Source organism: Cornus florida, unplaced genomic scaffold, assembly GCF_030987335.1.
Source record: "Cornus florida cultivar Cherokee Brave unplaced genomic scaffold, ASM3098733v1 CherokeeBrave_3.0.0_Hap2_Chr10, whole genome shotgun sequence".
Taxonomy (NCBI): Eukaryota; Viridiplantae; Streptophyta; class Magnoliopsida; order Cornales; family Cornaceae; genus Cornus; species Cornus florida.
In genome coordinates, this window is record NW_026775580.1 from 90,775,116 (window position 1) to 90,791,155 (window position 16,040).

The 16,040-nt window shown below is 33.2% G+C and overlaps 1 protein-coding gene across 1 annotated transcript in view; it reads left to right on the plus strand.

The window, feature by feature from the left end:
- The first annotated feature begins 964 nt into the window (after nt 1–964).
- Nucleotides 965–16,040, plus strand: part of LOC132278118 (receptor-like protein kinase 5) — a 29,980-nt gene continuing 14,904 nt past the window's right edge. The window contains exons 1-3 of the mRNA XM_059779938.1: nt 965–1,154; nt 6,974–7,087; nt 7,769–9,518. Coding sequence (XP_059635921.1) covers nt 965–1,154; nt 6,974–7,087; nt 7,769–9,518 — 2,054 coding nt within the window. The remainder of the gene's footprint in view (nt 1,155–6,973; nt 7,088–7,768; nt 9,519–16,040) is intronic.

Genomic DNA, 16,040 nt, shown 5'->3' on the forward strand with positions numbered 1-16,040 from the left:
AGATTTACTTTTATTAAAAAAACTTATAATAAATAGATAAATAGGTAATTTATGTTAGAGTTTTATAGAAATTATTTTAAAACCTCTTTTTATATCAATTAATAAATAATTTTTTACATTAATAATAGTTGTCTAATTAGATTTTCTTTTATTAAAAAACTCATAATAAATAGATAAATAGGTAATTTATGTTGGAGTTTTATAGAAACTCTTTAAATATATCTTTGTCTAATGTGATAAAGTTTTATTAAGAATAAAATAGGTAATTTGTGATAGAGTTTTATAGAAATTGTTTTATTTTCTTTAAATATATCTTTGTCTAATTAGATTTAATTTTATTAAGAAATTCATAATAAAAGCTAATTTGTGGTAGATTTTTAAAAAAATTATTTTGTTTTATGTATCAATTAATAAATATTTCTTATATTAATAATTCTTGTCTAATTAGATTTTCTTTTATTAAACAATTCATAATAATAAATAGATATATAGGTTAATTTAAATTTTATTATGTAGATTTTAGTGTTTTAAATATTTTTTTATTTAAATAAATAAATACTTAAATACTGAAACTCTTTGCACATCTAATAATAGTATAGATAAAACTTTTTTTATATCAATTAATAAATATTTTTTATAAGAAACTCATAATAAAAGTTAATTTGTGGTAGTGTTTTAGAAAAATTATTTTATTTTTCGTATCAATTAATAAATATTTTCATATTAATAATTCTGGTCTAATTAGATTTTCCTTTATTAAAAAATTCGTAATAATAAATAGATAAATAGGTTAATTTAAATTTTATTATGTAGATTTTAGTGTTTTATAGAGTTTTTCTTTTATATAAATACTCTTTTAATATCAATTAATAAATATTTTTTTATATAAATAAATAAATACTTAAATACTTTATTGAAACTGGAAAAGAAGAAAACATTCAGTGAACTGTCTCAAGAGAGCTCCATGTTTGTTTTCAAGCTGGGTTTGGCTAAATGTCAGGAATCACTGGCTCTTATTCACCTTACTGATCCTAAAGACACTCTTTGTTGCATATGGTTGATGAAAGAGTATGGCGTCACCGAGTCTTGGACTAAACAGTTCAATGTTGATACTATTGGAGGATTCAATAGTGTAGTTGGCTTCATAAGGAAAGGTGAACTTCTACTGTCAACCAGTGCAAGGGACTTAGTAGTTGGATTCGTGGGTCTACACATTCAACGCATAGGCATGCATTTTATGTCGATTAATAAATATTTTTTTTATATAAATACTGAAACTCTTTGGTAGAGTTTCTGTATTTTTACTCTAAAATTTTAGATTTCTAGAATTCTCGATTTTTGTATCACTTCCTCCTTCCTTGTTGCTTCTATTTATAGGCATTTTGGATTAATAAGATATTGACATATGTTTTTATTTATTTATTATTATTATTATTTTTATTTCTGATATTGATATAATCATAACTAGTCCGGGCCTGTCATATTATAATAATTATCCATAAAAAATAACTATTCTTTTTATATTGAACTAAAAATAAGAGTTTTATATAGAATGTGATTCATTTTATTAGGTAATCTTTCAATTAATAAATATTTTTTATTTTAATAATTCTTGTCTTATTAGATTTACTTTTACTAAAAAACTCATACAAAAATAGATAAATAGGTAATTTTTGTTAGAGTTTTATAGAAACTCCTTTAAAACCTCTTTTTATATAAATTAATAAATATTTTTTTATATTAATAATACATGTCTAATTAGATTTGCTTTTATTAAAAAAACTCATAATAAATAGATAAATAGGTAATTTGTGTTAGAGTTTCATAGAAACTCTTTAAATATATCTTTATCTAGTGTGGTAGAGTTTTATTGAAAATAAAATAGGTAATTTGTGATAGAGTTTATAGAAATTATTTTATTTTCTTTAAATATATCCTTATCTAATTAGATTTAATTTTATTAAGAAACTTATAATAAAAGCTAATTTGTGGTATAATTTTAAAAAAATTATTTTGTTTTATAGATCAATTTATAAATATTTTTTATATTAATAATTCTTGTCTAATTAGATTTTATTTTATTAAAAAAATTATAATAATAAATAGATAAATAGGTTAATTTAAATTTTCTTATGTAGATTTTAGTGTTTTAAATATTTTTTTAGATAAATAGGCAATTTGTGATAGAGTTTTATAAAAACTCCTTTAAAATCTCTTTTTATATTAATTAATAAATAATTTTTTATATTAATAATACTTGTCTAATTAGATTTCTTTTTATTAAAAAACTCATAATAAATAGATAAATAGGTAATTTGTGTTAGAGTTTTATAGAAATGATTTAAATATATCTTTGTCTAGTGTGATAGAATTTTATTAAAAATAAAATAAGTAATTTGTGATAGAGTTTTATATAAATTATTTTATTTTCTTTAAATATATCATTGTCTAACTAGATTTAATTTTATTAAGAAACTCATAATAAAAGCTAATTTGTGGTAGAGTTTTAGAAAAATTATTTTGTTTTATATATCAATTAATAAATATTTTTTATATTAATAATTCTTGTTTTATTAGATTTTATTTTATTAAAAAATTCATAATAATAAATAGATAAACAGGTTAATTTAAATTTTATTATGTAGATTTTAGTGTTTTAAATATTTTTTTAGATAAATAGGTAATTTGTGTTAGAGTTTTATAGAAACTCCTTTAAAATCTCTTTTTATATCAATTAATAAATAATTTTTTATATTAATAATTCTGATCTAATTAGATTTCCTTTTATTAAAAAAACTCATAATAAATAGATAAATAGGTAATTTGTGTTAGAGTTTTATAGAAACGCTTTAAATATATCTTTGTTTAGTGTGATAGAGTTTTATTGAAAATAAAATAGGTAATTTGTGATAGAGTTTTATAGAAATTATTTTATTTTATTTAAATATATTATTGTCTAATTAGATTTGATTTTATTAAGAAACTCATAATAAAAGCTAATTTGTGGTAGAGTTTTAGAAAAATTATTTTGTTTTATATATCAATTAATAAATATTTTTTATATTAATAATTGTTGTCTAATTAGATTTTATTTTATTAAAAAATTCATAATAATAAATAGATAAATAGGTTAATTTAAATTTTATTATGTAGATTTTAGTGTTTTAAATATTTTTTTATATAAATAAATAAATACTGAAACTCTTTGCACATTAATAATACTATAGATAAAAAATCTTTTTATATTAATTAATAAATATTTTTTATATTAATAAATAATTAATTAAATACTGAAACTCTTTGGCAGAGTTTTTGTATTTTACTTTGGAATTATGAATTTCTGTGCCCCTTCCTCCTTTCTCCATGCCTCTATTTATAGGCTTCTTGGATTAATAGGATGATGACATGTGTCCTTTTCTAATAATTGGGCCGGGCCGGTTATATTGTGATAATTATTTATAAAAAATAACTATTCTTTTTATATTGAACTAAAAATAAGAGCTTAATATAGAATGTGATTGATTTTATTAGGTAATTTTTAGAATTTTATAGAAACTATTTTTACAAAAACTATTTTTATGTCAATTAATAAATATTTTTTATATAAATAAATAAATACTGAAACAGTAAAACACTTTGCATATTTAATAATAGTATAGATATATATAGAAGTATGATATTATTTTTATATCTTATCATTATAGTTATGTTTTTGTTTAATATCAAATTTTTTTTTTAAAAAGAAAGTTAATGAAATATGTTCATAATGTTATTTTTAGTACTTCCCATGTTTGGTTATATAAAAGAATAGTCCAGAATATGTTGATGGAGTGTTCCAAAGGTGTTAACCAAAATTTTAAAATAGTAAAATTTATATTTAAATTAAACATAGTCTTGAAGTTTATAAATGTCTACTAGGGTCCATAAAATGTCAATAAAGGACACAATACTTTGGTGGAAGACACTAGAAGTGTCTTTAATTTTTAGTCTATATGCTACTTAATCCGTTTCATATTAGTTGTCCATTTTTTATAATATAATTTTTACAGAGACGTACAATTAATGTATTATCCCTTTTTAAAATTAGTACAATACTTAGGTCTTCATAGGTGAGGATTTACAACATACTGACTGCTGATGTGAACCAGTAATAAATAGACACATCGCGTTTTAAAATTATAAAATTACTAAATTGAGAGATATTTGAAAATTCAAAAGGTAATTATAAAAAAATTGGGAGAAAAAAAAATTTATAAAAAAATTGTACTTTTTTTCTTTGACTTGATAAATAGGACACCATAAAATGAAATAATGAATTACTAATATGAGACGATATAATTTTATTAATGTTTATTGGTCAATTGTGTTTTTCGGTGTTTAATCAAATAGATTTTTACATTGAATTTTTTATTTTTCTTTCTTCCTTAATGCTACATATTATGATATAAGTCAATGAAACAACTCGATCTAGTCTACACCCTTTTAGTTCTATTTTTCTCTGGGGAAACTTCTATGACTTTCTTTACATGGAATGACTAATACAAAGAGAAATTTTTTCTTCTTGGACACAGGAACAATAAATATGTCATTTTGCTGGTCATATGTCTATAACCTATTATATGACTATAAATTGGAATACGACTTAATGTAGATAGAAGGAAAATGCTTGGAATTTTATATTATCTTCCTTCTGGTTCACATTTATTTTTCTTTTATGCGTCAACTTTTCGAAGTAAGTGGAGGACTGCCTTGATTGTCTTGAATAATTAGCTTACTTAGTTTGTCATTTTAAAAACGATAATTCAAAGAATAAAAAATTATTTTTAAATAATTATAAGAGACAATTTTTTAAAAACAAACCACTTTATAACTGAGTAATCAGAAAATAGTTTTTATAAAACTTAATCGAAGAAAGTTTTTTTTTTTTGGACAATTTTTTATTTTCAAAAAATTAAAAACAGAAAATTATTCTCAGAATAACAAATCAAGCTGGCCCAATAAAATTTGATTGGAATTGTAGCAGTTGAGTACTTGAAATTATTTGGAGACTATGTATTACGAAATAAGAAATGACATCATATTGTCACTTTGACTCACTAGCATCACTTTTTTGTTTTGTTTTTTTTTTTTTCTTTGGTAGCAAATATTGTTCTGAACTGTCCTTATTTGCGAAAATTAGGAGTTTCTCAAGGTTTGTTTCATTACACAATCCATCTATCGACCTTCTATAATTGAATTCTAAACATATGCATTGGGAATTTTTGGATAATCATTGTCATCCGCCATTAGCTATGGATATATATAATTTTGATTTAAGAACTTTGAAATTTAATTTAAGTTAAAGATTTTAGGGGTTCAACCTGATTTGAAATGAATATTAATTAATGATGGGTATAATTGATGGAGGAATTATAAGAAGCAAACCACGTTAACCGTCTGTGAGTGAATGGGAGTGTGTGTCAATTCTTTTCATAAAAAAAAAATTAAAAATAAAAATTTCACCATGGAAGAAGGTAACGAAGTGAAAACAACAACATTCTCACTATTGACGGTGGAGCTAATGTTTAATATTTGGTGGGCCATTTATCCAGCCCACTTCATTAGTATCACAAATTCTCTTTACGTTTAAGCATTTTTTCCATTGTAGACTTGTTGATGTAAGAAAAAATTAAGGTAAATTTCACCATAATCCTACTTTTCAACTCTAAAGACAGGTAAGTTTTACATATTATTGAGTTGAACAAAAAAAAATCCTACTTCTAAAATTTATAATCAAATTGGTTCAAACGTGTGTTTGTATATATATATATATATTTTCCTTTACTTTTGTAAAGGAAGCTTTTCTGAACATCAAACTCTATCAGTAGCGTAAATGGGTCGCCCGGACTATGCTATCCCCATTCCCCACCATAGCCACCTCCATGTTCTCTCCACCAGCACCATAGCTACCACCACTGCCACTTCCTTCACCACCTCTGACTGATCTAGGGGTGGACTTGAGTGGCCAAATTTTTTTTAAATTTTTTTTACAATACCTAAATTTAGGCCAGTAAAAAAAAAAAAAAAAAAAATTATTATTAGTATTAACCTATCAAAGAAATATTATCCCACTTCATTGGCAATTCTTGTATCCACCCTTATTCACCACCGCCTTAACCGCCGGCACAAGGCTCCACCTGCACCGTAACCAGCTCCACTACCACTTCCACCACCACCAATGTCATGCATCGCTGCTTGAACATATTTTCTTAAGTTATGCTTAGCAAACAAGGCCGACGACCAACCCACTTCAAAGCTACGAAGTTGTATGTAGCTTCCATTAGTTGCTTAAGTTATTATTTTAGTAATAATAAATTTGAACTAATTTGACAATAATAAGTGTTAAAAGTAGGATTTCTTTGTCAAACTAAAAAATACGTAGAACTTAGGATCTATTTTATTTGTAATTCTGAAAACAGTTTTCGGAAAACTCAATTATAAAAAGGTCTGTTTTCAGAAAACTATCTTTTATTATTATCTAAAAACTTTTTCTCTTATCTGAATTATTAGAAAATTGTTTTCATAGTTAAAAACCAAGCATGCCTAATTGTTTTTAGAATTAAAAAGTAGGACTAGGGTAGACTTTTTCCCAAAAAAAAAAAAATATATCTTGGCCTTACTTTAAACCATTCATATTGGATATGGACTTGAAATTTGAGTCTTTGAATATGTATTTGGTCATCAATTGACATATTGACGACGAAATACGAAGTTGAACCTTTTTCCTTTAAGGGTTGATTTTTACGTTCACCAATTCAATAAACTCTCCCGCCTGGAAATCAAAAACTCAGCAAACACACAAATACTCTGCCGAGAAACACAACCCCAACCTATCCAAATGTCGAAAATATCCCCAACATATCTGCAAATCACACTCTCTCTCCTCATTTTCACCCTACCCTTCCATGGCACTCACAAACCACCACTGATCCAGAACTAGCAATCCTACTGAAGCTCAAACAACATTGGTCCAATCCACCCTCCATCGAATATTGGAACTCAACCTCAACCTCAATCCACTGTACATGGCCGGAGATCAACTGCACAGGTGGCTCTGTGATTGGACTCTCGCTCGTTGAAAAAAACATCAACGGAACAATCCCACCATTCATTTGTGACCTCCAAAACTTGACCCTTCTTAATCTTCTAAATAATTTCATCCCCGGACCGTTTCCTACTGTCCTCTACAACTGTTCCAAGCTTCAAACACTCGACATTTCTCAAAATTACTTCGTCGGATCAATTCCCAGCGACATCCACCGGTTGTCCTCTCAGCTCCGGGAGCTCAACATCGCCTACAATAACTTCACCGGTGACATTCCCGCCTCAATTGGGCGGTTTTCGGAGCTCAGGACTCTTAATATTGAACTAAACCTGTTCAACGGAACTTTCCCGCCAGAAATTGGAAACTTGTCGAATCTTGAATTACTATGGATGGCAGTCAATCCGTTTGCCCCATCGAAGATACCTTCGAATTTTACCCAGTTGAGAAAACTCAAAAGTTTGTGGATGTCGTCGGCGAATTTGATCGGAGAAATCCCGGAAGCAATCGGGAATATGACGGCCTTGGAGCTCTTGGACGTGTCGACAAACCAGTTGACTGGTAACATTCCTAATGGCGTGTTTTTGTTGAAGAATTTGACTACTCTGCATCTTTTCAAAAACAAATTGTCCGGCGAAATTCCAACATCAGTTGAAGCTTTTAACTTGGATGTGGTTGATTTATCAGAAAACAACTTGACCGGGGCAATACCGGATGATTTTGGAAAACTGACCAAACTGACTGGTTTGGCTCTGTTTACCAACCATCTTTCCGGCGAAGTCCCCCAAAGCATTGGCCGGTTAGCAGGGCTGCAAGTTATAAAGTTGTTCGGCAACAATCTATCAGGACAATTGCCACCAGACCTGGGGCGATACTCGATGCTCAGAGAATTTCAAGTGGCCAACAATCAGTTTACAGGCCAATTGCCGGAGATAATATGCGCCAACGGAGTGTTGGTAAGTTTCATGGCAATGTACAACAATCTCACCGGTGAATTGCCAAGTTCACTAGGGAATTGCATGAGTCTGTTATATAATCAGGTTCATGGTAATCGAATTTCCGGCGAAATTCCGGCTGGTTTATGGAAATCATTGAATTTGACACAGTTGATAATAAGGGACAATCTCTTTACCGGTCATCTTCCTGATGAATTGGCGAGAAACTTAACGCGACTTGATATCAGTAACAACCAGCTTTCCGGTGAAATTCCAGCTGGGATTTCATCATTGAGGAATTTAACGGTGTTCACAGCAAGAAACAATCTCTTCACCGGCACAATTCCACAAGAGTTAACAGCTCTTCCATTCATGACAACTCTTTCACTTGATAGGAATCGGTTTTCCGGGCATTTTCCTTCAGAAATAGTCTCATGGGATTCACTGAATACTTTAAATCTCAGTGGAAACCAACTCTCTGGGAACATTCCAGCTGAGATTGGTTCTTTGCCTGTCCTTACTTCTTTGGACTTGTCGGACAACGAATTCTCCGGTCAAATTCCATCTCAAATTGGCGGTTTAAGGCTAAATTCATTCAACCTTTCTTCTAATAGTCTCACCGGGAGAATCCCAGGTGCCTTTGAAAATGCAGCTTATCATGACAGCTTTTTAAACAATCCTGGTCTATGTTCAATTAACCCATCATTGGGCATTCACGTTTGCTCTTCAGGAGCAAGAAAATTTGGCAGAATTTCCACCCAGCTTTTTGCTATGTTGATAAGTATAGCATCAGTTCTGTTCGTTTTAGCTATTATATTCACGTTCTTCTTCGTGATCAGAGTTCATCGAAAGAGAAAGGTTGGATTGGATTTGAACTGGAAACTCACTTCATTTCAGAGGTTGAATTTCACTGTGTCGAGCATTTTGTCGAGATTGACTGAACAATGCGTAATAGGAAGTGGGGGATCGGGGAAAGTGTATCGCGTTCCAGTCAACAGCTCAGAAGGCGATTTTGTTGCTGTTAAGAGGATTTGGAACAACAGAAAGTTGGACCAAAAACTGGAGAAGCAATTCCTTGCAGAAGTTGAGATACTAAGCACAATTCGCCACTCCAACATAGTGAAATTGTTGTGCTGTATGTCAAATGAGACCTCGAAACTTCTTGTTTACGAGTTTATGGAAAATGGAAGCTTGCATGACTGGCTCCATGGAAAGAATAGGCGTAGGCAGCCAAGTGTATCGGGTTCAGTCCATCATGTTGTCCTGGACTGGCCTAAGAGGTTCCAGATTGCAGTTGGAGCAGCCCGGGGGCTATGCTACATGCACAATGATTGCTCACCACCTATTGTTCATCGCGACGTGAAATCAAGCAATATCTTGTTAGATCCCGAATTCAATGCGCAAATAGCAGATTTTGGCTTAGCCAAGATGTTGATCAAGCATGGCGAGCCTAACACAGTGTCAGCTGTGGCTGGCTCCATTGGGTACATTGCTCCGGGTAAGTGATATACATGGTATATATATGTGTGTGTATATATATATATATATATATTTGGGTGAAGTGCAAAAAAAACACATTCTCGCTATATACAAAATAGGTAGGATAATGCTTAGCTATCCATCGATGATGAGTAGGATGAAGCTACTCACCCCTACGTGGTATAATCCATACCTTTTTCTTTTTTCTCGAAACGTATATAGTATAATTAAATAATTCATACCTTTTTCTTTTTTCTCGAAACGTATATAATATTTTTAGGTGTGAATTATTTAATTATTAAAGGTGATGTGTTATTTTCTTATTGGACCACATAGGGGTGAGTAGTTTCACCTTACTCACCAATGAGTAGCTAAGCATTGTCCAACAAAATATCTCACCGGTGAGTAACTAAGCATTGTCCAACAAAATATGCAAGAAACACTCCTTATTAGTTAATGTGTGCATATAAATTTTTGTATATATATATATTTTTAAATTAACCACAAAATACACTTTGATAATAATAATAATAATAAAACTTCCATTTTGTTCTGTCGGTCATATATTTGTCCACACCTTTCTTTCTCTCCTCTCTTTCCGAATAAAACTAACCATTTCTTAATTTTAGTGATTCGCCGGTGTAGGTGCAAGAATCTTTCCTTTCTATTGATGGAAATTTTTTCTTTTACTCCAAACACTCTGTCTTTTATTTCCTTTCTTACTCTATTTATACATCTTTTTTCCTATCCTAATTTCTTTGTTAGGATAAATTCACTTACCTACCATGAGGTTACGCATAATTACATGTGCTACTTTTTATGTTTCAAAAATTATAAAAACCTCCCTCAAGGTTAACTCTCTTGTAACACTTTTTCCCTAACACTTTTTCCCTTTCGATGATAATTAATCCCGATCAATAATGTTTTTTGACGATGTCAGTCATTTTTAACCTAAAATACCATATTTACCTTTACTATAGTAGCAAAAACTTTTCCACCCTTACTTTTAAGCTAAAAATTACTCATATACCCTCACACTTATTTTTCTCTAATTCACCCCAGAAACTTCTTATACAGGAATCCCTTTATATAAGGCAGGCCTAATCAGCACATTTCTCTCTCTCTATATATAATACATTATATACTGGTTTATATGGGTGTGTGTGTGTGTTATACACATCCCCAATTTTTGGACAAAAAAAACAACCTGCCACATCATTAAAACTATGGACGTGAATGTACTTTCAACACCCTGTGACCTAATTTTCTCTCTCCCTCTGTATCGTACTGCCCAACCTCGCCATTGCTGAACCTGCCGTCTTCAATAAGTCAGATTTCTTTGGCAATTATAGTTTCGAATCCCCACCGGCGGTTGGTAGAGGTTAGGTGGTTCCTCCTCCGGCCGCCGTGAAGTGGTGGATTACGTTGGTCAACAACCTGCCGTCTTCAATAAGTCAGATTTCTCTGGCAATCATAGTTTCGAATCCCCACTGGCGGTTGGTAGAGGTCAGGTGGTTCCTCCTCCGACCGCCGTGAAGTGGTGGATCACGTTGGTGTTGACCAGTGTGCCTATAGATAACAACTTTGGTATCGACATGAAGTCGGCCTTTGATTTCACACCCCCTCTCTATTTTCTTTCTCAGACAACGAATTTGAAAGAGTGGGCTTCAGAAATTATGAAACAACGGAGGTTGTAAGAGATCAAATCAGAGATGTTGACTCTGCTTCTGATGAATCTGGCTAGGATTATATAGGTGGCCAACATGTTTCTGCAACTGGGCAATAACAACAAATATAGTTGTGGTGGATTCCAGTGATGGTAAAAAAACAAGTGACAACGACGAGTCACGGTGCGACAGAGATATGGTCATGGTCACTAATACAAAGTGAGTGGTGCCGTTGGTCCGACAAATGACCAGAGGAACAGGCGTGTGGGCTAAGATGGGTGGCGCGTGAGAGCGTGTGGTGTATTATAAAATAAAAGATAAAATGAAGAAAGATGAGATAGGTCTCTATTATGGTGATGGACTCTGTTTCGTGGCAGCGGTGTCGACGTTGATGAAGCGGCGGACGGAAAGACACGGAATAGCCGTTTCAGATGTTTTCGGCAACAAATGAGACGGTCTGAGGCTTCGAAATAGCCTCTGACGGTGCCAGTGCGTGATCACTGTGTATGGTGATGGTGGTGGCGGCTGAGTTGGGACTGGTGGTAGTTGTGATGGTGGCGGAGTTGGGACTGGTGGTTGTCGTGGTGGTGTAATTGGCCGACTATGGGTTCAATAATGGTGGCTAGTTCAGTTTTTCATAGTCCCAATTTGCAGCAGTAGAATTGTTACTTTGTTAGAGAACTAATAATAGAGCGTATATACTTTTACATGAATTTCTGCCGGAATCTAAAGCCGGCCACATTGAAGGAAGATTGGTGTAATATTTGAAACGTTAGGAGTATCGCCTGTAATTAAGCCTAACTTCAGGGAAGGTAAGTGAAACTATTCCTTTCTTTGTTTGATCCCTATAAGTTCTCCTTTAATGGGCTTCACTTTCTTTATGGGCTGGCTTGTATCCGACTTGACTTTGTGCTTGTGGACTTCAGGATTGCCCAATCGGATCGAGTATGAGTCCAGTCCATTTGCCTTGGGTGACATGTAGGGATGGTAATGGGGCGGAGTTGGGATGGAGTTGGCTAAATCCTACTCCACCCCATTAAAAAATTTGTAATACCAATTCCGCTCCAACTCCGAGACGGGTTTATAATTGGTATACCATCCCCGCCCCTACTCCGATAGACAAAATACTAACTCTGCCTCGCATACTCCGTTTAATTGCGGTAAAGTTGAAACTGTTAAATTAATTCCTGAACTTGGGATAGAATACTAAGATCTTGAATCTTTGAAGATTGAATCACGTGCACAATTGTAAAATTTTAGTAAGTAGTGATTCTAGCGAATATTTAGTCAAAATATATTAATGGACACTTAAATTAAATATATACTTTATATATATATATAATCGGGGTTGGGGCGGGGGTGGGGTGGGGTGGGGGCATCACTAAATCCGCCCCCACCCCAAACCCGCTTCGGGTTTTCAATTCTTTTACCATATCCGTCCCAAACCCATTTATGGAGCTACCAAATCCGCTCCATTAGGAGCGGAGCGGGGTGGAAACCCAGCGGGTTAGAGGAAATTGCCATCCCTAGTGACATGTGGTGTGTGTGTATTTAATGCATTGGAGGACATTTATATTTATTCTCTATCTCCATTGAAGACCAAAAATCAGAGCTTTACTTTTGTATTGCCGTGAAAAAATATGACCGGGTCATTTTTGTGACTTGATTCTTGTCGCAAATGGTAGAAACCTTCAGGTCACTACATGTTGTAGAATGGAGTCTCTAGACTAGCTACAGTAGCGGCCCAGAAAGCTAAGAAGAACAACAATCATTAGGTCACCGTCCATAGGAGATACCAGGTCGTCGCCGGAGACTTGAAGGAGAACAAGGTAGAGACAGGCATGATCTAAGATAGAAGGGTCGCTGTTAAACGAGACGATTTCACCTGAGAATTTCAGAGACCCAAATCAGAAAAGGTTTAGAACAATGACCAACCGACCGGTGAATTTTAGTCCAGACCAATCACTAAAACATCATTAAAGGCCCCAATCCGATGAGTTACAGTGCATACCCAACCCCTAAATTGAAACTTGAATTTCAATTTCAAGAATTTCAACATCATTGCTCAAAATTGGCTAATTTCATAAGAGACCGAGATGAGGTGGAGAAAAAGCTGTTGAAGAATGAAGGAACGGGAGTGGACAAGCAGCGATATACACACTATAACTTGGTATAGGCTTCGCCAAAGTCAATGAAGGAATTAACCTTCTTTAATGCAACTTCGGTCAAAATGGAAGGTGAAGCACATGAACTTCGGCCTGGGCGAGTTAGTACTGAAAAGAGTGTTAGGCATATTCCCAAAGATGAAGTCCTCTTGGGAGGGCCTATACAGAATTGTAGAAGTCGTAGGCAATGCCGGTAATGGTGCATATAAGCTCGAAACACTCGGAGGAAGACAAGTGGATAATAATGAAACACAACCTATCTAAAAAGGTATTACCAGAGCATATGTAATCTCTTTTTGACTTCTATATTCTTCACTCTATAAGTCAAATGAATGTAAGGTGATCGGAAGGATAAATTCCTAAAAATACAAACGAAGAACTCCATTGGAGACCAAAAGTGTTTCATATTATCTATGCTTGCTGGATTATTATTTCAATGGCTCTTCATGCCGATAGCCAAACATTTAGAAACATTAAAAAATTAGTGGCAAGTGGCATAATATGCCGATCGCCAAGCACTTAATTGACAGAGTGTTAGTGGCTAGTGGCTGCACATGTCGATCGTCAAACACTTAGAAACATTTAAAAATTGGGTGAATTACATGGATTTCCCATATGGTTTGCCATAATTTCAGGAACCTCCTATATAGTTTGGGAAATTACTCAGACTTCTCCTAAAAATGAATTTAACCTACACAATGTCCATTACGTGACAATCAATGCAGGTCAATGACGATTTTTGCTGATGTAATGTATTTAATACACTAAAAATCCTATATTACCCTTAGTTTATATATATATATAGGGTATATTACAAGGACCTCTCCTATGGTTTCTATAATTATAGGGACCTTCCCTGTGGTTCAGGAATTTACAAAGACCTCTCTTAAAAACGAAACTAACCTATACGGACCTCCCTTCTGTTAGAGTTAACGTTAGTCAATGGCGGATTGAGCCGACGTCATATACTAAATTAAGTAAAATACCCATAATACCCTTATCCCCAGTATTATATATATATATATATAACCATTCATACCTTTTCTTTTTTTTCTTTCTTCATTATTACTGCCCAAGGTCACCGTTTCTCTCTCTTCTTTTCTTTTTCCTATTTTTTCCTTTTATTCCTCACTAAACGCAAAAAATGGTGCTCCATCAGAAGTAGTTGAGCTCAATGAAGAGATGAATATATTGTGAGCCTTGAAGATTCATGGATATATATATAGAAAATGAAAATCCCCGAGAGCTACAACGTTTAAATCGGAAAGCTTTGGCTAGCGATGAACCGACCGGAGAAGCACTGTGATTAAGCTACCTAAATAGCCAGAGAAGCTTCATTCAGGAAAAATAGGTTGGAACAGAAAGTTACAACTACCAAATCATAGAAACTCAAATCTACAGAACTGGCAAAGATACATAGCTTCAGACTAATAAGACGTTTGGGAACTCGTCCAACCATTTCTCCTTTTTATTATCCAATTTCTTTCTTATGTAATTGAAAATTATCCTGTTCGTGATTTTTGCCTGTCCATTCTAGGGATGGCAACGGGGCGGGTTTGGAGCGGGTTTCCCTAAATCCCGCCCCGCCCTTTTTAATTTTTGTCAATTCTAGGCCTGCCCCGAGACCCGCGACGGGTTGGATTTTCATGTCCAGCCCCGCCCTGTTGGGAAATACTATGCCCCTGTGCTTGCCTGGCTAACAAATTTTTTTCTCCCATTTTTTGGAACTTAGGCTCCTGCTATTTAAATGTGGAAAGCCTGGGAATGACACAACATAAATGAAATTATGTATCCCAACAAAAATAAAAAAAATAACATGCACATAACATAATTTAGAGAACATAATAAACAAAAATAAAAGTTTAATACAACCAAATCACAAGAAATTCTAAGCTCCAACTTCCACCATAACTAAAACAAAAGCAAATTTAATACTAAGTTTACATCCCAAATTAGGATTGTAAGAGATGGGTAACTAGGTAAACCGCTAAAATAAGTTATTAATATTATATATATATATATATATATACATATATATATATATAATATAATTATATGCTTAGTGGGGCGGGGCCACTAGGATATGTATACCGAACCCATCCCCACTCCGTGACCCGCGACGAGTACAAAATTTGTATCCATGCTCGCCCCAATGGTATAAAAAGTGTTCCCATATCTGTTATTAATGGGGCGGGATGGGGTGGGGCCCCGGCAGGGCGGTAAAAATTGATATCCCTAGTCCATTCCCCTGTGGGTAGCTTACGGCGGTCAACTTTTGATTGATCCCATATTCGTCGATGAGTTGTTTGACATGTCTGTTGTCCAAGTTCTTCCTATTATCCATTACTAAGGATCTCCGCACGCTGAAGCGGCATATGTTATTGTTTCATATGAATTGTCTTACCTGTGTTTGGATTACGGAGGGGTACGATTGTGCCTCCACCCTTTTGGTGAAATAATCTGTTACTAGAATGACGTATTTGTTTTGTGATCTTGCGTTTGGCAGTGGTCCAACCATAACTATCCCCCACTGCGTGAATGGCCAAGGGTTGGCCATCACGTACAGGTTCTCTCGTTGTCGATGAATCAATGTTCTGAACCTTTGGTACCTATCACATCCTCTAGAATACTATTTGGCATCCCGGGCTATATGGGGCCAACAGTAACCCTGAGTCATGGCCTTATGTGCCAATGATCTGCCCCCTGTGTGGTT